General features: G+C 44.5%; 1 protein-coding gene across 1 annotated transcript in view; it reads left to right on the plus strand.

Annotated features, from left to right (window-relative positions):
- LOC144683644 (uncharacterized) overlaps nt 1-23,679 on the plus strand; it is a 220,578-nt gene that overhangs the window by 176,818 nt on the left and 20,081 nt on the right. The window contains exons 43-46 of the mRNA XM_078546887.1: nt 1,417-1,621; nt 2,246-2,430; nt 12,133-12,280; nt 14,137-14,266. Of these exons, the coding sequence (XP_078403013.1) occupies nt 1,417-1,621; nt 2,246-2,430; nt 12,133-12,280; nt 14,137-14,266 (668 nt within the window). The remainder of the gene's footprint in view (nt 1-1,416; nt 1,622-2,245; nt 2,431-12,132; nt 12,281-14,136; nt 14,267-23,679) is intronic.

The raw sequence follows: 23,679 nt of genomic DNA on the forward strand, positions 1-23,679 counted from the left end.
TCACCAGCAACGTATTGCTAGAGGTAATCGTCTCAGATAATGGTACTGCATTTACGAGCACTGAGTTCAAATGATTTGTCAGCCTAAAGGGTATTAACCATGTGCAGACTTCATCGTACCATCCGTCAAGCGGACTGGCAGAAAGAGCAGTACAAACTTTTAAGGTGGGAATGAAAAAGTTAAGAGGTGATTTGTTGGAGACCACACTTGCTCGTTTCCTATTTCACTGCAGAACAACCCCACCCACCACCCCCACACTACAACAGGAGCAACGCCTGCAGAGTTATTGATGAGGCTCCCTCTTAGTACAAGACTAAGCCTAACGCTTCCCAATTTGGAGGGGAAGGTGGAGAAAAGTCAAGAGAACCAAAAAGTGACTCACGATTTGCACAGTCATGAGCGACAATTTCCTATTGGAGAAGCAGTATATATAAAGAATTTCAGGGGGTGACCAAAGTGGTTACCTGGTAAAGTAAGCTCTGTGAACGGACCATTGTCGTAGCACATGGAAGTGCAGGGCCGGATCACCTGTAAGCATGTGGATCATTTAAGAAGAAGGGAGATACCCCAACAAAATGATGTTCCACCTGTAACAATTGCTGAACCTGTGGTTCCTGTTGAAGCTGCTCAACCAAGGACAGACACGCCCAATGTCACTGTCGGAGTGGAAGACACTGAACTGCCTGTGCCTAATGAGGTACTTGATGTTAATGTGGTTCCAGAGAATGTGTTTCCTACAAAAGAATCGGAAGTTTTGGAACTGTGACATTCCACATGGATCAGGAAACCACCTGAAAGACTGAACTTGTAATTTCATGACCTGTGTAAATATTGTAATGTCACGAGATAAATATCCTTGTTAATACAAAATGTGCAGAAAAGTTAAAGTGGGAGGAATGTAGAAATTATAGTTTTGATAAACATAGGACTGTAGCTTTAAGAATAATCCTGTGTTGTAAGATCACATGATCTTTATAAACCAATGTGTTTGCAGCGTGGGGAACCTCTAGGAAAGAGTTTGTCTTTAATTGTGGAGTTTGATGCACATGTGTAGCTGCTGCTGCTGTCTTGTAAATGAAGCTAAATGTTTCCATGAAGAAAAGTTGTGTGAAGATCAGCTCTATAACACCTTTCTATCAAATCACCCTGAATCTGCTCGGTTCTGAATAAAACTGCCCCATTTTTCCAAGTCATTCTGTGTATCTTTCGGAATAAACAGCCTAGTCAATCTTTCTCTCTATTCTCTTGTTTGCTCCACATCTTTCCGAAAATTCAAAGTTTACTATCTCGCTGAGGCACTCTTCCCTCCCTCCCTCCCAGTTACTGCACTTAATACCAACAGCAATTGCTCTATTACAGTCACTCCTTTTGAACACAAATTAATGCTCTTCTCCCTCTGTCGCTCCTGCTCCACAGACTTCAGAGAACTCGCTCTATCCGACGCCGTGTGACACACAAGACCTCGGGCAAAGCAGCCCCCCTGGGAGAAGATCCTGGGCTCTCTCACCTGATGGTTGAAGGTCAGGATGTGACCATGTCGACAGGCGATGATGGAGATGGAGTCCATGAGGAAACAGAAGCAACTTCAGCAAGAGATGGAGCAGCAGAGACAATCAAAGAGGTAGCTGGGCCTAGGAACCAGGCTTCTCCACTGTTAGTGCAGCAGGAAGGCCTCAGTCCTGCAGCAAGTGGTTCAACCATTGCTGCCGCTCTCCACAGAGATACTCGGATCTCTTCATAAACCAGAAGAACAAAGGGTCCCGGCCAGACTCGAATCCCCTGTGGATCAGAGATGGACTGTCGCCTGGTTTATGTCTTACCCTGTGTCGGCCACGCCAAAAAAAAAAATTGGGGAAACCATTGGACAGAATGGGTGATACTTGGATAATGACCTTCAGTTTCCCAATTTTCCTTATTAGATTCTGGGTAGTGGGGTCGGTTTGGAAATTGGGTGGGGAAGTAACCTACTGGGTTCTGCAGAATGGCAGCACTTTTGATATTGGAGACTGATGGGGAGGGCGGGGTGATTAAAAGAGACGGAAGAAAACAGAGAGAGAGAGAAAGGTTCCGATGAATGTTAGTTTGATGTGAGAGATGGAAAGAGCAGGAGGGAGGAGAAAGAGACACAGAGATAGAGACTGAGCTGGGTGAGAGTTTGAGAAAGGTGGTTTACAATGCACTTTTTTGAACATTTCCTTTTCATTGATTATTGAAAGCGGTCGCTTTGTGTGTTCCTCCCTCCTAGGTACAGGCGGAGCTTGTGTCTCTGCGCAGTAAACAGGACGAGGCCATCACTGAGATCGAGATGCTCAAACTGATCAATCAGCAGCTGGAGAGTCGGCTGGAGCAGATCCAACAGGAGCTTCAGGAGGCCCAGGATCGGCTGGTGGCTCAACAGGAGGAAGCAGCTCACCGAGAGGAGAAAGAAGGGTAAGAGATCCCCAGGAGGTGTTGTGTCCCATGGGGCATTTGATCATCTCAGTCATTCTCCATCCCTGTATCCTCCAATCCGATGTCACACACGCATTTCCAGCTCCTTTCCCAGGACACACATTATTAACTGCTTTGTCCTCCAATCTCTCTCACCCACAACACCATGGAGCACAAACTATAGCAAGTTGTGAATTGGAGGTTGAATTCCTGAATTCTCCCTCAGCAGTATTCCACAGGAAGAGTGATGGAGCATTCAACACATGGAGCCTCTTCACACATTCCATTCATTCATGGCTTCATCCAATAAGCTCTTCAATTGAATTGATTTTGGGTTCTCTTATCCCACTGGTATTGGAACCTCTTGCTCTGCACTGAAAACAGATACAAAATCCTCATCTTCCATCTGACAGCCCACACACTGTGTGCATAAGAACGTTTGAATTCAGAGCAAGAGTAGGCCATTCATCCCCTCCTGACTAGTCTCCCCCATTCAATATGATCATGGATAAGCTGATCTTTAAGTCAACTGCTGACCTAACTTGGTTTGTCCTACATGTGACTCCAGGCGGACAGCAATGTGGTTAACTCTTAACTCCCCTCTGAAAGGGGCTAGTAAGCCACACAGCCATACCAAAACCACGACATAAATGCCAATAAAGAATAAAAGCAGATGCACCACCCAGCATCGACCTAGGCACTGGAAACAACAAATTCACACCCAGCCCAGCCGACCCTGCAAAGTTCTCCTTACTATCACCTGGGGATTTGTGCCAAAATTGGAAGAGCTGTGTCAAAGTGTAATCAGACAACAGGCTAACATTTCATAGTCACTGAATGATACCTTACAGCCAATGTCCCAGACACCACCATCACCACCCCTGGGTGTGTCTTGTCCCACCGGAAGGAGAAACCCACCTGAAGTGGCGACACAGTGATATACAGTCAGGAAGAAATTGCTGTGGGAGTCCTGAACATTGACTCTGGATCGCATGAAGTCCCATGGCATCAGGTTAAACATGGGCATGGAAACCTCTGACTGATTACCACCTGCAGCTCACCAACCCCCCACCCCCCCCAATCACCCAACCACCACCCTCACCTCTAAGATGCCTCCTCTATTTTGAACACCAATTGGAAGAATCATTGAGGGTGACAATTGCACAGAACATACTCTGGATGGGGGTCATTAATGCCCATCAGCAAGTGTATCTCGATAGCACCACTACTGACCTTGTTCCTCGAGCCCTGAAGGACATAGCTGCTAGATTGGGACAGCAGCAGGTGGCGAGAGAACCAACAAGAGGAAATAACCTCTGCTGTTGGGAATCATACCTAGCACAAAAGGAAGCTGGTTCTGGTTGTTGGAGGTCAATCTTCTCAGTCCCAGGTCATCACTGCAGGAGCTCCTTAGGGTAGTATCCTCGGCCCAACCATCTTCAGCTGCTTCACCAATGACCTTCCTTTCATCTGAAGGCCAGAAGTGGGAATGTTCACTGATGGTTGCACAATGTTCACCTTTTGTGACTCCTCAGATACTGAAGCAGTCCATGTCCAAATGCAGCCAGACCCGGACAATATCCAAGCTTGGGCTGACAAGTGGCAAGTAACATTCGCGCCACACAAGTGTCAGGCAATGACTGTCTCCAACAAGAGAGAATCTAACCATCGCCCCTTGACTTTCAATGGCATTACCATCGCTGAATCGCCTACTATCAACATCCTGGGGGTTACCATTGACCAGAAACTGAACTGGACTAGCCATATAAATTCGGTGGCTACAAGAGCAGGTCAGAGGTTAGGAATTCTAAGATAAGTAACTCACCTCGTGACTCCCTAAATTATGTCCACTATGTACCAGGCACAAGTCAGGAGTGTGATGGAATAATCTCCACTTACCTGGATAAGGGCAGCTCCAACAACACTCAAGAAGTTTAACATATCCAGAGCAAAGCAGCCCGCTTGATTGGCACCACATCCACAAACATTCAGTCCTTCCACCACCGACACACAGTGGCAGCAGTGTGTACCATCTACAAGATGCACTGCAGGAACTCACCAATGATCCTTCCAATCCCACATCTAGAAGGATAAGGGCAGCAGATACATGGGAATGCCACGACCTGCAAGTTCCCCGCCAATCACTCCCCGTCCTGACTTGGAAATATATCACCGTTCCTTCACTGTCACTGGGTTAAAATCCTGGAACTCTATCCCTAACAGCAACTTGGGTGTTACTACAGCACACAAACTGCAGTGGTTGAAGAAGGCAGCTCACCACCACCTAGTCAAGGGCATTTAGGGATGGGCAATAAATGATGGCCTAGCCAGCGAAGCCCACATCCCATGAAAGCATTTTTAAAATTTCAATAAATGTCTCCAGGAAGCCTTCTCCCTGTCACTGTCACTGACACTCTCTCCCTGTCTGTTTGATTCTTTGGTTTTATTACAGAGAGTGGGATCAATCTCCCGGCAGTGAGGGACGGCGTTCCGATGAAGCTGATCCACAGGTAATTAGGGATGGACACTGCAGGGAAAAGGGGATGAATTCAGTCACAGTCCATGTGTGTCTGAGACTGAGCTCTGGGACATGGATAGTAGCCAGAGGGAGAGCAGTGAGGGTTCATGTACCATCACTGGGTTCAGACAGTGGGCAGGGCCTGACTGCCAGGGATGGAGTCACACTAACTGTGGATGAGAATCGGGATGGGGGAGCCGGGGAAATGATGGCAAAATCTTCCAAACTGATTCACAGTCACTCGGTGGGCCATGTGTCTGAGAGGAAGTTCGCAGGAGACAGAACGTTTCTCCATTGCTCAAACATTATTTCCTTATTTAATGTTCCCTGTATTCAGGAGGTAATTGTGACAGGTATTTGTTTGCTGATCGAGGACCATAGTTTTGGGTAAAGGCAAAATATTGCAGATGCTGGAAATATGAAACAAAAACAAAAAATGCTGGGAAAACTCAACAGGTCTGACAGCATCTGTGGAGAGAAAGACAGAGTTAATGTTTTGCATCCATATGATTCTTCTTCAGAGCTAACGAGAAGTAAAAATGATGAAATTGATACTGTTTAAGGGGGCTGGAGCAGGTGAAGCTGGATAGAAGGCCAGCGATAGGTGGGGGCAAAGGAGAGATTGTGAAAGGTGTCACAAACAAAGGGACAAAGTGTTATTAGTAGTGGTGATACTGGCTAAAGGAGGTGCTAATGGTGACATTAAGAGTGGAAAGCAGAATGTGATAATGGCCGGACCAGGGTAAGGTCTCTGGAAAGTGATAGACGGCCTGAGTTGGGGGTGGGGTGGGGGGAGGGGATGGTGCTGTGAAAAAAGATCGAAAAGCCTAAAAGCTGAGGATAAAACAATGAATAATAATGTAAATAAATTTTAAAAATAATAATAGTGAAAGTAAGTGGGAAAAAAAATAAAGATTAAGAAAATATTTTAATGAATAGAGAAAAATGAGCGATCCAAATGGTGTGAGGATGGAGGAGAGAGTTCACGACCTGAAGTTGTTGAACTCAATATTCAGTCCGGAAGGCTGTAAAGTGCCTAGTTGGAAGATGAGGTTCTGTTCCTCCAGTTTGTGTTGAGCTTCACTGGAACATTGCAGCAGGCCAAGGACGGACATGTGGGCATATGAAAGCAGGTTGGTGTGTTGAAATGTCAAGTGACAGGGAGGTCTGGGTCATGTTTGCGGACAGACTGAAGGTGTTCCGCAAAGTAGTCACCCAGTCTGCGTTTGGTCTCTCCAATGTAGAGGAGACCGCATTGGGAGCAACGAATGCAGTAGACTAAATTGAAGGAGGTGCAAGTGAAGTGCTGCTTCACCTGAAAGGAGTGTTTGGGCCCTTGGACGGTGAGGAGGGGAGAAGTAAAGGGGCAGGTGTTGCACCTTCTGTGATTGCATGGGAAGGTGCCGTGGGAGGGGGCTGAGGTGTTGGGGGTGATGGAGGAGTGGACCAGGGATTCCCAGAGGGAACGGTCCCTACAGAATGCCAACAGTGGGGGTGAAGGGAAGATGTGTTTGGTGGTGGCATCATTCTAGAGTTGGCAGATATGGCTGAGGATGATCCTTTGAACACAGAGGCTGGTGGGGTGATAAGTGAGGATAAGGGGGACTCTATCATGGTTCTGGGAGGGAGAGGACAGTGTGAGGGCAGAGGCACGGGAAATGGGTCAGACATTGTTGAGGGCCCTGTCAACCACAGTGGGTGGGAAACCTCGGTGAAGGAAGAGAGTTTTGGGTGTTTAGAGAGGGTGAGGATTACGGTGAAATATTTTTTCTCAATTTCTCTCCGAATTCTCCCTCATTTCCCATCCTGACTGTTGGGTGTTGGAGTGTGAAATTGGGTGAGGGGATGAGATGCTGAATCCTGCAGCTCGTGAACACGTCAGTAATTCGATTCTGATGGAGAGGTGGAGAGAGAGAAAGGCTGGAAATGTGTGAATGTGAGAGAGAGAAAACAGACTGAGAGAGAGATATTAGAGACAGAGAGAGATGGAGATAAATAGAGGTGGTTTACAATACATTTGATGAGAGGAGTTACTGTTATTTGGTGATTGAACGTGGTCGCTTTGTGTGTTCCTCCCTCCCAGGTACAGGCGGAGCTTGTCTCTCTGCGCAGTAAACAGGATGAGGCCATCAATGAAATCGAGATGCTCAAACTGACCAATCAGGAGCTGGAGAGTCGGCTGGAGCAGATCCAACAGGAGCTTCAGGAGGCCCAGGATCGGCTGGTGGCTCAACAGGAGGAAGCAGCTCATCGAGAGGAGAAAGAAGGGTAAAAGACGCTCTACATACCCTGCGTACTGCATGCCTTCTGTGTACGCACCCCACGTGCTGTGTATTCCCATTACACCCACAAGATTATGCCCTGTGTACATACCTCACCCTCTGCATACACACCCCACACACATCTGTCTGCACCCACAAAGCTTGTATGGTATCTCCCCACAAATTTTTCCCCATGTGGGGAATAGTGAGGAAGTGTTGGAAGGTTTAGGAGGCTGGTTATCATCGTGGGAGTATTTACTTTCTCCAGCTTTTGCCATTACCTTTGTCATTTGATGGCCACAGTTTCGCTCTGCTTTGTTAGTAACCTATTCACATACAAACCCTGCTCTATGCAATCAAACCTCTCTGATTCACCAGTATTATTTGAGGATTAATGATTTAATATGCTGTCCTCTTTTTCTGTTTTTGGGTCAAGTACCCATCACATGGCTATATCATCAGTGTTTCTCAGACATTTAACTAGCCTGCTTGATGTCCTTTCTTTCCTGGAGTGAGTTGAACCTGTTTCAATCCAGTTCCAAATGGGTCTGTCCCTAATCGCATGCTAACTGGCTCGGAGTGTTTGATGCTGTCAATGGCAAATCACTACACTTCACCAGGTCCTTGTTTTGTGGTGGGATTCCCGGAGTTGCACAATGGGTGGGGTGATCCTGAACCCTACCTTTAGGGGTGACACTTGCAGGATGGGAGGGCCAGTCATGATTTTTTAAAGTTTATTCTTCCATGGGATGTGGGCATTGCTGGCAAGGCCAGCATTTGTTGCCCATCCCTAATTATCCTTGCTAGGCTATTTCAGAGGGCCGTTAAGAGTCAGCCACATTGCTGTGGGTCTTGAGTCACACGTAGGCCAGACCAGGTAAGGACATTAGTGAACCAGATGTCGTAAAAACAATTGGTGATAGTTTATGGGCATGGTTACTGGGACTGGCTTTATAATTCCATATTTTATTAATTGAATTTAAATTCCACCAGCTGAACCCACATCCCCAGGGCATTAGCCTGGGTCTCTGGAATGCTAGTCCACCATCTCCCCTCCCTGCCTGTGTTCTAATATACAGGATCAGTACAAAAAGTGAAATGTCCTCACCAACCTTGAGTATTTCATCAACTTCCTCTAAATTTTCACTTTATATTAATTCATTCACAATTCATTCACTTTTCTAACTGACTAGTCCAGCGAGGCTGGTCCAGTTCAGTTTCTGGTCAATGGTAACCCTCAGGACGTTGATAGTGGGGGATTCAGCGATGGTAATGCCATTGAATGTCAAGGGCAGATGGTTAGATTCTCTCTTGTTGGAGATGGTCGATGCCTGGCACTTGTGTGGCACGAATGTTACTTGCCACTCAATGGCCTCACCCCTCCCTATTTCTGTAATCTCCTCCAGCCTTAAAACCCCCTGCAATCTCTGTGCTCCTGCAATTCCAGCCTCTTGAGCATCCTTGATTTTAATCACTCCCCATTGGTGCCTGTGCCTTCTGTTGCCAGGACCCTAAGCTCTGGAATTCCCTCCTTAAACCTCTCCAACTCTCTCCCTCCCTTTAAGATTGCCCTTAAAATCTATCTCTGTGACCAACGTTAGACCATCTGTCCTAATATCTCTTTATGGGGTCAGGTGTCATACTTTGTTTTATATTGTGATTTTATGATTTTGAAGGCACTATATACATATACAAGTTGTTGTTGTTTGAAGACTTTGTTGATGGAAAGGAGTCTAATAGCATGGTGCTTGGCAGGTTAAATTTGTTTTGCTTTTTGCGGATAAGATATCAGTGGGCAATTTTCTACATTGTCAGGTAGATGTCAGTCAGTATTGTGGATGAACTGGAACAGCTTTTCTTTCTTTATTCTTCCATGGGATGTGGGTGTTGCTGGCAAGACCAGCATTTGCTGCCCATCCCTAATCAACCTTGAGCTGAGTGGCTTGCTCAGCCATTTCAAAGGGCATTTAAGAGTCAACCACATTACTGTGGGCCTGGAGTCACGTGTAGGCCAGACCAGGTAAGGATGGCAGATTTCCTTCCCTAAAGGACAATAGTGAACCAGATGGGTTTTTATGATAATCGATGATAGTTGCCATGGTCACCATTCCTGAGACTAGCTTTATATTCCAGATTTATTAATTGAACTTAAATTCCACCAGCTGCTGTGTTGAGATTTGAGCCCACGTCCCCAGAACTTTAGGCTGGCCCTCTGGATTAATAGCCAGTGACATTATCACTACATCTTGGCTAGAGGCTTGGTTGATCTGGAGCACAGATGGATGATATCCTCAATGTAAGAACAGGATTTAATCTCCATATGCATCACATGCTGATCACTCCCATCAATACTGACATGGACAGATACATCTGCAACAGGTCGATTGGTTGAAATGAGATCAAATAGGTTTTTTCCTCCTGCTGGTTCTCTCTGGCAGATATGGCCTTCAGGACTCAGCCAGTTTGGTCAATAATGGTGTTACCATTTTTGGTAGTTTTGGTCTCCGTATTTGAAAAAGGATATATTTAATTAGAAGGACTTCAGAGAAGATTCGCTCAACTCACTCCTGGGTTGAAGGGATTATTTTATGAAGAAAGGTTGAACAGGTTGGGCCTACATCCATTGGAGTTTAGAAGAATGGGAGGTGATTTTATTGAAACATATAAAATCCTGAGGGGATACCAGGGGGATGTTTGATAAGAGCTAGGGGACACAGTTTAAGAATAAGAGGTTTTCCCTTTAAGACAGAGATGAGGATTTTTTTCCAGAGAGTTGTTAGTCTGTGGAATTCTCTTCCCCAGAAGGCAGTAGAGGCTGGGTCATTGAATTTATTCAAGGCTGAGTTAGACAGGTTTTTGTTCAGCAAGAGAGTCAAGGATTATGGGGGCAGACAGGAAAGTGGAGTTGAGACCACAAACAGATCAGCCATGATCTTATAGAAAGGTGGAGCAGGCTCGAAGGGCTGAATGGCCTATCCCTGGTCCTAAGTTCCTGTGTTCCTATTATCGAGCCAGTCTTGTTAATGGACATTGAAGTCCCCCACCCAAAGTATGTTCTGTGCCCTTACCACCCTCAGTGCTTCCTCCAGGTGGTGTGGAGGGCGGGGATAGGGGGGTGCGGGTATGTGGTAATCAGCAGGAGGTTTCCTTGCCCTTGTTTGACTTGATGCCATGAGATTTCATGGGGTTAGGAGTCAATGTTGAAGATGCCCAGGGCCACTGCTTCCCAACTGTATTTTTAAAATTCATTCATGGGATGTGGGCTTCGCTGGCTGGGCCAGCATTTATTGCCCATCCCTAGTTGCCCTTGAGAAGGTAGTAGTGAGCTGCCTTCTTGAACCGCTGCAGTCCATGTGGTGTAGGCATACCCACAGTGCTGTTAGGGAGGGAGTTCCAGGAGTTTGACCCAGTGACAGTAAAGTGAAATATTTCCAAGTGAGGATGGTGAGTGGCTTGGAGGGGAACTTCCAGGTGGTGCTGTTCCCATCTATCTGCTGCCCTTGTCCTCCTAAATGGTAGAGGTCGTGGGTTTGGAAGGTGCTGTTGAAGGAGCCTTGGTGAATTTTGGCAGTGCATCTTGGAGATGGTACACACTGTGGCTACTGTGCATCGGTGGTGGAGGGAGTGAATGTTTGTGGATGTGGTGCCAATCAAGCGGGCTTCTTTGTCCTGGATGGTGTCAAGCTTCTTCAGTGTTGTGGGAGCTGCTCTCATCCAGGCAAGTGGGGAGTATTCCATCACACTCCTGAATTGTGCCTTGTAGCTGGTGGACAGGCTTTGGGGAGTCAGGAGGTGAGTTATTCATCACGCAATTCCTAGCCTCTGACCTGTTCTTGTAGCCACAGTATTTATATGGCTAGTCCAGTTCAGTTTCTGGTCAATGGTAACCCCCAGGATGTTGATAGTGGGGTATTCAGCCTTTGAACATCAAGGGGCGATGGTTTGATTCTCTCTTGTTGGAGACAGTCATTGCCTGACACCTGTGTGGCACGAAAGTTATTCACCACTTGTCAGCCCAAGCCTGGATATGGCCCAAGTCTTGCTGTATTTGGGCATGGACTGCTTCAGTATCTGAGGAGTCGCGGTTGGTGCTGAATATTGTGCAATCATCAGTGAACATCCCCACTTCCGACCTTATGATGGAAAGAAGGCCATTGATGAAGCAGCTGAAGATGGTTGGGCCAAGGACACTACCCTGAGGAACTCCTGCGGTGATGCCCTTGAGCTGAGATGAATGATCTCCAACAACCACAACCATCTTCCTTTATGCTAGGTATGACTCCAACCGGGAGAGTTTTCCCCCTGATTCCCATTGACTCCAGTTTTGCTAGGGCTCTTTGATGCCACACTTGGTCAAATGCGGCCTTGATGTCAAGGGCAGTCATTCTCACCTCACCTCGGGAGTTCAGCTCTTTTGCCCATGTTTGAATCAAGGCTGCATTGAGGTCAGGAGCTGAGTGGCCCTGGTGGAACCCAAATTGAGCGCCAGTCAGCAGGTTGTTGCTAAGCAAGTGCCGCTTGATAACACTGTTAATGATCCCTTCCATTACTTTACTGTATATCACTGTGCCGCCAGCTCTGCTGGGTCTGTCCTGCCCGTGGGACTGGACATACCCAGGGATTGTGATGGCAGTGTCTCGGACATTGTCTGTAAGATATGATTCCTTGAAGATGACTATGTCAGGCTGTTGCTTGACTAGCCTGTGAGACAGCTCTCCCAATTTTGGCACAAGCCCCCAAATGTTCATAAGGAGGACTTTGTAGGGTCAACAGGGCTGGATCTACTTTTGTCATGTCCATATCTGATGCTTAGATCAATGTTGAATGGACCATCTGGTTTTTTTCTTGTTTTCGTAGTGGTTTGATCTAACTGTGTGGCTTGCATAGTAATGCTGTTCTCCCTCTGTCATTCTTGCCTAACAGAATTCAGAGAACCCATTCCATCCAATGCCATGTGACTCACAACACCTCGAGCAAAGCAGCCCCACTTGGACAGGATCCTGGGCTTCACCAGAGGGTCAAAGGGCAGGATGTGACCATGGCAACAGGCGGTGATGGAGAGGCCTGTGAGGTAATAGCAAAAACTTCAGCAAGAGACAGAGCAGCAAAGAAAATCAAAGAGATAGATAGGCCTGGGAACTAGACTCCTCCACTATCAGAGCAGCAGGAAGGTCTCGGTACTCCAGCAATTGGCTGTCAGATTATCACACTGTCTGGGATTATCACACTGTCTGGGACTATCACACTGTCTGAGACTATCACACTGTCTGGGGTTATCACGCCATCTGGAATAATCACACTGTCTGGGATTAACACACTGTCTGGGGTTATCACACTGTCTGGGAATATCACACTGTCTGGGTTTATCACACTGTCTGAGATTATCACACTGGGATGATCTCACTGTCTGGGATTGTCACACTGTCTGGGATCATCACACTGTCTGGGATTATCACACTGTCTGGGATATTCACACTGTCTGGGATTATCATACTGTCTGGGATTATCACACTGTCTGGGTTTATCACACTGTCTGAGATTATCACACTGTCTGAGGTTATCACCCTGGGATGATATCATTGTCTGGGATTATCACACTGCCTGGGATTATCATGCTGGGAATATCACACTGTCTGATATTATCACACCATCTGAGATTATTACACTGGGATTATCTCACTGTCTGGGATTATCACACTGGGATTATCACACTGTCTGGGATTATCACACTGTTTGGGATATTCACACTGTCTGCAATTATCACACCATGTGGGATTATCACACTATCTGGGATTCTCACACTGTCTGAGATTATCACATTGTCTGGGATATTCACACTGTCTGCAATTATCACACCGTTTGGGATTATCACATTGTCTGGGATTATCACACTGTCTGGGTTTATCACACTGTTTGGGTTTATCACACTGTTTGGGATTATCACACTAGGATTATTGCATTGTCTGGGGTTATCACACTGTCTGGTATTATCACACTGTCTGGGATTATCACACTAGGATTATTGCATTGTCTGGGATTATCACACTGTCTGGTATTATCACACTGTCTGGGATTATCACACTGTCTGAGATTATCAAACTGGGATTATTACATTGTCTGTGGTTATCACACTACCTGGGGTTATCACACTACCTGGGGTTATCACACTGTCTGGTATTATCACACTGGCTGGGATTATCACAATGTCTCATATTACCACACTGTCTGGGATTATCACACTGTCTGAGATTATCACACTCTCTGGGATTATAACCCTGTTGGAGTTTATCACACTGTCTGAGATTATCACACTGGGATTACCACACTGATATTATCACACTGAGATTATAACACTGTCTGAGATTATCACACTGTCTGGATTTATCACACTGTCTGAGATTATCACACTGTCTGGGATTATCACCCTGTTGGAGTTTATCACACTGCCGCTTCTCCTCTGGGACCTGGCTGTCAATAGGACACTAAGTGATGAGCTGTGGTTGTTTTCTGCTGTATCTATTGCGAGTTCGAGAATGCTCATTTCAGTGTTTTTGGCCAATAACTGGGAATCTTGCCTAGTTTGATATTAAATTGGAAATTCCTGAGTGAGCAGGGTTCAAAGGAGAGTGATGTGAGATGTATCCAGTGTAAAATAAACAGCCTTATCCCACTGTTAAAATTGGGCAGCTAACAAGATGTCACAAGGGAGCATCGAACAGTTTGACCTCTGTTACTGCATCACCAAGTGGACTGTTGCCCAGTTCCTGGAATTGTTGAATCTGTTGTGATCTCTGACATCATTTCCCCTGACATCAGTGTTTATGGATTGATGTGATGCTGCAGCCCATTTCAGTTCTGGCTATGAGTAATGCAGTGAATTGAATGTGAGATTCCCATTCATTGGATTTCTGTCCTCTCTTTCAACAGGAAGAACGCACCAAAGATCCAGACCATCTCTACAACATCATGTTTGTTGGGAGTGCCAATGCTGGGAAAACATCTTTCATCCAGCGTTTCTATGACAATAATTTTGAACTTGCGTTAGCAGCCACAGTAGGTATGACAAAACTGCAAAAATGGAAAGAAGCACTAATTCTGAAAAGGAGAATGGTCTCACTGTACCGCCATGGTCTGGGTGTGTGGAAGAGAGACCCCTGAGTGAGAAATCCCTCCACTGTCTCTAAATGACCAGAGTGCTTGTCCAACCTCCAGTACTGGATGAACAGAAATTCCCTCTAACTAAATACTGGGAAGACTGAAGCCATTGTTTTGGTCCCCGTCACAATCTCTGCTCCAGTGGTGAGCTTCCAACTAATCTGCATTATCACTAAGACTTCCTTCCTATATGACATTTCTCGACTCATTTCTACCTCAGCTACTGAAGCCCTTATCCATGGCTTTATTATCTCTGGACCTGAGTATTCTAAAGCATTCCTGGATGGATTCCCACATTCCACCCTTCATAAATTTAAGCCGATTGAGAATACTGCTGGCTGTAACCTCACTCACACTAAGTCCTGTTCACCTATTCACTCATGCTCATTTACCTAGATTGGCCTTCAGTTGGCCAATGTCTAGATTTTTAAATTCCCACCCCTGTTTTCAAATCCATCCATGGTCTCGTCCCTCCCTATCTCTGTAATCTTTGTTAGCAAAATTGAGGCTCATAGAATGGGAGGGTCAGTATGAAATTGGATGAAGGATTGGTTTAAGGACAGGAAACAGTGAGTTGTGGTACATGATTATTTTTCAGACTGGAAGGTGGTAGACAATGAGGATTTCCCAAGGGTCAGTGCTAGGACCACTGCTTTTTATTATTTATAAATGATTGGAGATTGTAATACAAAGTAACATTTCAAAATTTGTTGATAGTACCACACTTGGAGGTGTGACAAACAGTGAGGACAATACCAACTGACTGCAGCAGGAGATACATAGATAGGCCAGCAGAATGGGCAGACAAGTGGCAGATGGAACCTAATCCAGAGAAATGTGAGGTGATGATATTTGACAGAAGAGATAGGGAGAGGTAAAATAGGCTTAATGGTACAGTTCTGAAGAGTATGCAGGGACTGAGGGACCTGGGAGTTCATGTGCATAATAGGTCTTTGAAGGTGGATCTATTGAGAGAGCAGTTAGTAAAGCATATGGGATATTGGGCTTCATAAATAGAGACACTGAGTACAAAAGCAGGGAAGTTATGTTGAACCTTTATAAAGCTCTGGTTAGGCCCCAACAAAGGAATTGCTCCAATTTTGGTCACCACTTTTCAGAAAGGATGTGAGTGTCCTTGGGAGGGTGCAGAGGAGATTTACCAGAATGGTTCCAGGGATGAGGGATTTTAGCTACAAGGTTAGGCTGGAGAAGCTGGGGTTGTTCTCCTTGGAGCAAAGAAGATTGAGGGGAGATTTGAAGTGTCCAAGATTATTACAGCTTTAAGCTAGACAAGGAAAAGCTGTTCCCGTTAGCTGATGGTCACAACCCTGAAACGTTTCTCTCTCCACAAAAGCTGTCAGACCTTCTGACTACTTCCAGCATTTTCTGTTTTTATTTCAGATTTCCAGCATCTGCAGTATTTTAGTCTTGTTCTATTATCTCCTTATGTGGCCCGGTATCAATTTTTATTTGATAATGCTCCTGTGAAGTGGCATGCAGTAATTAACTCGGAGCAATGCAGAGTGAAGCTCCCTCTAGACTAGTCTGCTCCCAATTACAGAGCACGAGTGAACATAATCATACAGTATAGAGCACAGTAGGTCACACACTATAGCAGGGAATCAGAGGTACGCTCTGATTTGGTCAAGGCATTGCCATGGAGAATGGAACCAGGGATTGGCTATCACCAAAGCTTTTATATAGTTGAAAAAGGTGCAATGCATTGTCATGCTCCTTCTGTCTGCAAAGGACAGGGCTCTGTGTATTAATATATGTAGCTTCTAGCATGTATAAGTGAGCCACACTGCGAGCCCAACTGGTAATCTTAAATTGGTTTTCAGTGTAGTTCTTGGCACAATCAGGATTGTTTAGCAAATGCTGTCCAATTGCGGAATGACATCTAATGTTGGGAACTGTGTTTTGAGCTTTGCAAGCACTGGCTGGTTGGGTACAGTCAGTACTTTGCCTGTTGTGAACAGCGGCTGGGACATGCTGTTTGATATGATCTGCCAGTCTTTGGGTGGTACGACCTACATACCTAGCATCACACTGACACTGAAATTCATATACCCCATTACTCATTTGTGTGATAGGCAGAACGTCTTTTTGGCTTGACAGCAGCATCCTGTTAGTGGCGAATACCACTCATGTTGCTACAGCATTGTAGCAGCATGAAACAGCTAGCTTCACCTGTTGCTCAAATTTTTGAGATACCTTGCCCTTATAGAGTAATCTGAGGTAGACCTTTCAGGACTGAAAGTGGCGGCTTTAGATCCATTCATGAGTTTGTGTGATATACAGCACAAAATGATCCAGTGAGGGTAGGCATTCTCATAAGCTTGTTATGGACTCTTTGTAGACAAATAGACATGTTGCAAAAAAATGTTTTGGATTGGGGGAGAGTGGATTTTAGTAGAATAAGGCAGGATCTGGCCAAGGTAGACTGGGAACAGTTACTTATGGGGAAATCTACGGAGGAGCAGTAGGGGGTGTTCAAAAAGGAAATGGGGAGGGTACAGGCTCAACATGTGCCCTTTAGGGTGATAGGAAGGAGTAACAAGCCCAGAGAACCAGAGATGACCAGGGATATTCAGGATACGATGAGAAGGAAAAGAGAGGCTTTTAGCAGGTACAAGGGAAGCAAATCAGCAGAGGCATTAGTGGAGTACAGAAAGTGCAGGGTGGAATTTAAGAAAGCAATTAGGAGAGCAAAGAGGGGACATGAGAAAGCTCTGGCTGGTAAAAGTAGGGAAAATCCCAAGATATTCTATAAGTATATCAATGGGAAGAGGATACCAGGGAAAGAGTAGGGCCCATTAGAGACCAAGGGGGCAATCTATGGGTGGAGCCAGAGGACATCGGTGGAATGTCGAACGAATACTTGACATCCGTCTTCACCCAAGAGAATGAAGGTGAAGGCATGGAACTCGGGGAAAGAGACTGCAAGGTTCTTGAGCAAATTGATATAGGGAGTGACAAGGTATTGGAGGTGTTGGCAGGCTTAACAGTGGATAAATCTCCAGGTCTGGATGATTTGTGTCCTAGACTGCTGAGGGAGGAGATCGCAGGGGCTCTGACCCAAATTTTTAATTCCTTTCTGGCCACGGGGGAGGTGTCAGAGAACTGGAGAACAGCTAATGTGGTTCCACTATTTAAGAAGGGTTGTAGAGATAAGCCAGGGAACTACAGGCCAGTGAGTCTCACGTCAGTGGTAGGGAAATTATTGGAGAAAATTCTGAAGTTGAGAATCTATCTCCATTTGGAGAGGCAAGGTTTGATCAGGGATAGTCAGCATGGCTTTGTCAGAGGGAGGTCATGCCTAACAAATTTGATCGAATTTTTTGAGGAGGTGACCACGTGTGTAGATGAGGGTAGTTTATATGGATTTCAGCAAAGCCTTTGACAAGGTCCCACATGGGAGACTTATAAAGAAGGCAAATGCACATGGGATATGGGGTAATTTGATAAGGTGGATTCAAAATTGGCTTAGTTGTAGGAGACAGAGAGTGATGACAGAAGTCTGCTTTAGTGACTGGAAGCCAGTGTCCAGTGGCGTACCACAGGGATCTGTGCTCGGCCCCCTATTATTCGTCATTTATATAAACGACATAGATGATTATCTGGGGGGTAGGATTAGTAAGTTTGCAGATGATACAAAGATTGGCCGGGTGGTTAACAGTGAGGTTGAGTGTCTTGGGCTACAGGAAGATATAGACGGGATGATCAAATGGGCAGATAAGTGGCAGATGGAATTTAATCCTGAAAAGTGTGAGGTGATACACTTTGGAAGGAGTAATTTGACAAGGAAGTATTCAATGAACGGCTTGACACTAGGAAGTTCTGAGGAACAAAGGGACCTTGGCATGTGTGTCCATAGATCTCTGAAGGCTGAGGGGCATGTTAATGGGGTGATGAAAAAGGCACATGGGACTCTTGCCTTTATCAATCGAGGCATAGATTATAAAAGTAGGGAGATCATGTTGGAGTTGTATAGAGCCTTGGTGAGGCCACAGCTGGAGTACTGTATGCAGTTCTGGTCGCCACATTATAGGAAGGATGTGTTGCACTGGAGGGGGTGCAGAGGAGATTCACCAGGATGTTGCCTGGGATGAAACATTTAAGTTATGAAGAGAGGTTGGATAGACTTGGGTTGTTTTCGTTGGAGCAGAGAAGACTGAGGGGTGACCTGATCGAGGTGTACAAGATTATGAGGGGCATGGACAGGGTGGATAGGGAGCAGCTGTTCCCCTTAGTTGAAGGGTCAGTCATGAAGGGACATAAGTTCAAGGTGAGGGGCAGGAGGTTTAGGGGGGATGTGAGGAAAAACTTTTTTACCCAAAGGGTGGTGACGGTCTGAAATGCACTGCCTGGGAGGGTGGTGGAGGCGGGTTGCCTCACATCCTTTAAAAAGTACCTGGATGAGCACTTGGCACGTCATAACATTCAAGGCTATGGGCCAAGTGTTGGTAAATGGGATTAGGTAGGTAGGTCAGGTGTTTCTCACATGTCGGTGCAGACTCGATGGGCCGAAGGGCCTCTTCTGCACTGTGTGATTCTGTGATTCTGTGATCTGTGATTTTCCCGCAGGATGTCTTTGATGCTCCCTGTTTCAGCATCAAACTTCCATGGTGAGCAAATGGCTTGGGCCCTATTTACAAGTTTGCTGATAAGACCAATCTTATAGCGTGTGGAAAGGTAGGAATCCCAATGTGTATGTTGACCAATGAAGGTGGGCTTGCAGTAGATAATAGTAAAGAACCCATTGGTAGATTGCTCAATTAGCACGTTGAGGGAAGAGAGCTCATTTGACCAATTCATGTTGTGCAGAACCAGTCATAGGTAAGATAGGGCGTAAAAGACATCACTTATGTGTGTTCTTGGGCAGCCCATAAATACATGGATGCAGTGAACTGTGAGGATGAATCCTATCACCTGGCTGCTCACTACTCATACACAAGTCTAACTAGGGTTTTTATAACTTGGCAGTTAACTGTTACCTGGTGCATTCTCCATGGCAACACCCCTACCGATCTGAGTCCACTTGCTAACCAATCAGCACTCCATTCTCATGCAGTATACATTGTTGGTCCCTCTGAGATTTGGTATTCTTGTGAATCTGTCCTGATGAGTGCAGGATGAAAAGTTTCAACAGCATGTCTCTTTTTTCAGCAGCAATACTCAAGCTCTGTACTACCAAATAACTGTTCAATTCATTAGAATTCTTTGAGGAAGTAATAAGCAAGGTAGATAATGGGGAACCTGTAGATGTGGTGTACTTGGATTTCCAAAAGGCATTTGATAAGGTGCTACATCAAAGATTACTACACAAAATAGAGGGTAACATGTTAGCTTAGATAAAGGATTGGTTAGCTAACAGGAAGCAGAAAGTAAAGATAAATGGGTCATTTTTGGGTTAGCAAAATGTAACTAGTTGTGTACCACAGGGATCAATGCTGGGGCCTCAAATATTTATGATCTATATCAATGACTTGGATGAAGCGACCGAATGTATGGTAGATAAATTTGCCAATGGCACCAAGAGAGATAGGAAATTAAGCTGTCAAGAGAAAGTAAAGAGATTTTGCAGAGATATAGACAGGTTAAATGAGTGGGCAAAAAATTGGCAGATGGAGTTTCATGTGGGAAAATGTGAACTTGTTCACTTTGGCAGGAAGAATAGAGAAGCAGCATATTATTTAAATGGAGAGAGATTGCAGAGTACCACGGTACAGAGGGATCTGGATGACCTGGTACATGAATCACAAAAAGTTAGTGTGCAGGTACAGCAAGTGATTAAGAAGGCAAATGAAATGTTGTATTTTATTGCAAGGGGAATGGAATATAAAAGTAGGGAAGTTTTACTGCAGCTGTACAGGACCTTGGTGAGACCACATCCGGAATACTGTGTAGTTTTGGTCTCCTGATTTGAAAAAGATATAATTGTGTTAGAAGCGGTTCAGAGAATGTTCACATGACTCATTCTGGGATTAAGGATTTATTTTATGAGGAAAGGTTGAACAGGCTGTGCCTTTACCCATTGGAGTTTAGAAAGATGAGAGGTGATCTTATTGAAACATATAAAACCCTGAGGGGGCTTGATAGGGTAGATACTGGGAAGATGTTTCCATTTGTGGGGGAGACTAGAAATAGGGGACACAGTTTAAGAATAAGAGGTGTCCCTTTTAAGACAGAGATTATGAGAATTTTTTCTCAGGGAGTTGTTGGTCTGTGGAACTCTCTTCCCCAGAAAGCAATGGAGGCTGGGTCATTGAATTTATTCAAGGCTGAGTTAGACAGTGTGATATTTGTGTTTAACGTTTATACTTTTTTGTAAAAGATGTTATGGCACAGCCAATGGTAAATGCTGAATTGTTCAAATCCCAAAGGGAAACTTGAAACAATTGCCACAACTTGTTTGCAATTTGTATAAATTTCGAGATGTGTGCCTTGAATTCAGTAGTAATAAGACCACCAAGTCTTCTAAGAATTTACAAAACTAGATTAAACATTTATTAACAAGAAAAATGATTTTTAAGCACATACATATGTCTACAAATTACTACTATAATAACTTCTAAATCCTCTACTTACTGTGACTTCCAGTTACACTTTCATTAAGGCAATAGTAAGACACATAGATTTTAAAGGACCCAGGCAAGGTGACACACAATATCCTGAACCAGTCGAAATCAAAATGAATTTCCTTAACTTCAGTTCATTGTAGACAGCAGCTTGAGGCGTAGATGGTGAAGGCTTTGCACACTTGTTAGATCATAAAATGCCTACCCTTACACATAGCCTTCACTCCTTTATACATATTTTCCCCTTTGAATGCAAATTCCCATTGTTCCACTATGTCTTTGGGCTTTACCTCTCTAATAATAAAAAATCTTCTCACAGTACTAAGTTTTACCAGTAATCTTTTGGAAAAATAAACACTGTTTCTGAATTCCACCTGGCTAGGTATAATATTTCACTCTCTCGTTTGAAAACAATCTAGTCTGGTTTATTTAAAAATGCAAATGTCCTTTTACACCTATGCTTATCTACTTAATATTTCAAACCTAGCTCATTCCCTAAAACATCAAAGCCTTCAGACCAGCTACCTTTAATCCAATTAAGTCACACACACACACACAAGCGCACACACAAACACGCACACACACACAGACACAGACATCACTATTTCACAGTAAATTCCAATAGCATTATTATATTTTCCTGACAAAGGACTTTTTAGTTAAAAAGAAGTGTTATATAAAAAAACCTGACAGTAGGGTGTACTAAATCCCGGATGTATTGCCCTCTGGCGTGGAATAAGGAATAAAGGAACCTTCTGTTTTTCACACAGGAAGTTGGAGTTCAGAAGCAGATAGCTGTGTGTGTATTCTTACTTGTTAAGAAGTGACAAAACACTTCAAGTGGTGATGAGAGCAGATTCATCATTATTAGGGTCTTTAGAGGCTTTTGATCCAGCTACTCTGGATTTTGTAGTTTATGTCAAGCAAGTGGAACAGTTTTTCATTGCGAATGAGATTGAAGTGTAAAAGTGGGCCTCAGTGTTTCTTACAGTCATCGGAATGAAAAATTTCACTTCACTGAGAAATCGCATTGCTCCTGACAAACCAGCAGATAAAAGCTTTCAAGAGCTTGTGGTTGTTTTGAAAAAGCACTTTGATCCCAGACCAGCAAGTATTGCCAAGAGATTCAAGTTTCACTGAAGAGAACAGCATGAAAGTGAGTCAGTTTCCCAGTTCCTGGCTGAGTTAAGGAAATTAGCAGAACATTGTGACTTTAAAGGTGACCTGGAAGAAGTATTGCATAATCGCTTGGCTTGTGGACTAAGAAATGAAAGAATTTGGCGTAGATTGTTAGCGGAGCAAGAGTTGACAGTGAAGAAAGCGTTCGAGATTGCGCAAAGCATAGAAATGGCCGAGAAACAAGCTGGAGATTTGAAAGTGCATTCTAACGATGCCGAAGTTAAAATAGTAAAGTCAGGGTATACTCGCTTCCAAACATGTTACTGCTGTAATGGACAGGGCATAATGCAGAAGCCTGTAAGTGGAAAACCCCCGCTGATTGTCACTACTATGGAAAAAAAAAGGCACATACAGCGTGCATGTAGATCAAAGGCTGATCACAGTAAAGCAGTTCCACCAAGAAAAGGGCATCATGAGGAGCACACAGACAAGTCACGCTTGAAAATAAACAGGCAGTTTAAAAAGACGCATTACTTGGAAACAAAATACAAAAGTAATGCGAGTCCAGACGAGACAGAAAGTGAAGCTAACAGCGACAATGCAGAAGAGCAATTGTATTGCTTTCAGTCTGATCTGAAACTAGGTGAAGGACTAAAAGTCGGCATTGCATTAAATGGTAAAATGGTTGAAATGGAGGTCGACACTGGAGTATCTGTTTCTATTGCTTCAGAGAAGACATGGGAGAAGATTTTCAGGAAATGCCCATTGGAGAAAACCCTCCTCCAGCTTAGCACCTACACTGGTGAGCCTGTGAATATACTTGGAAAAATGTCCATGCCAGCTAGGTACAGAGATCAAATGGCAAGGTTCCCATTTATCATCATCCATCGCTTATGGGCAGGAACTGGCAAAAAAAAATGTTTTTTTTTTGGACTGGAATAAAATAAATATAGTGCATTGCAACCCCATGTTGCAGTCCTTGGTAGACAAGCATACTGATGTCTTCAAAGAAGGTCTTGTTGTTATTAAAAACATTGAAGCCAAACTTGCTGTGTAGTCCGGAGCTTTGCCAAGGTTCTTCAAACCATGTTCAATTCCCTACTCAATGCAACAGAAAATTGAGCAGGAACTAGAATGACGTGAAAACTTGCAGATAATTGAGAAAGTTGATTATGCAGAGTGGACAGCTCCAATAGTCCCAGTAGTGAAGGATAACGGAAATGGCTGCAGAGAGAGTGGAGGCATTGGTCGAAATATTCCAGAACTGACTGGATTCCCGGAGGGTCCCAGCGGATTGAAAAACTGCTAATGTGATGCCCCTGTTCAAGAAGGGAGGGAGACAGAAAGCAAGAAACTATAGGCCAGTCAGCCTAACACCTGACTGCTAGAGTCCATTATTAAGGGAGAAATAGCAGGACATTTAGAAAAGCCTAACACAATCAAACAGAATCAACATGGTTTTGTGAAAGGGAAATCATGTTTGACAAATTTGCTAGAGTTCTTTGAGGATATAACAAGCAGAGTTGATAAAGGGGAACCGGTAGATGTGGTGTATTTGGATTTCCAGAAGGCATTTGATAAGGTGTCACATGAAAAGTTATTGCACAAGATAGGA

This window comes from Cetorhinus maximus, chromosome 8 (genome assembly GCF_964194155.1).
Source record: "Cetorhinus maximus chromosome 8, sCetMax3.hap1.1, whole genome shotgun sequence".
Lineage (NCBI taxonomy): Eukaryota > Metazoa > Chordata > Chondrichthyes > Lamniformes > Cetorhinidae > Cetorhinus > Cetorhinus maximus.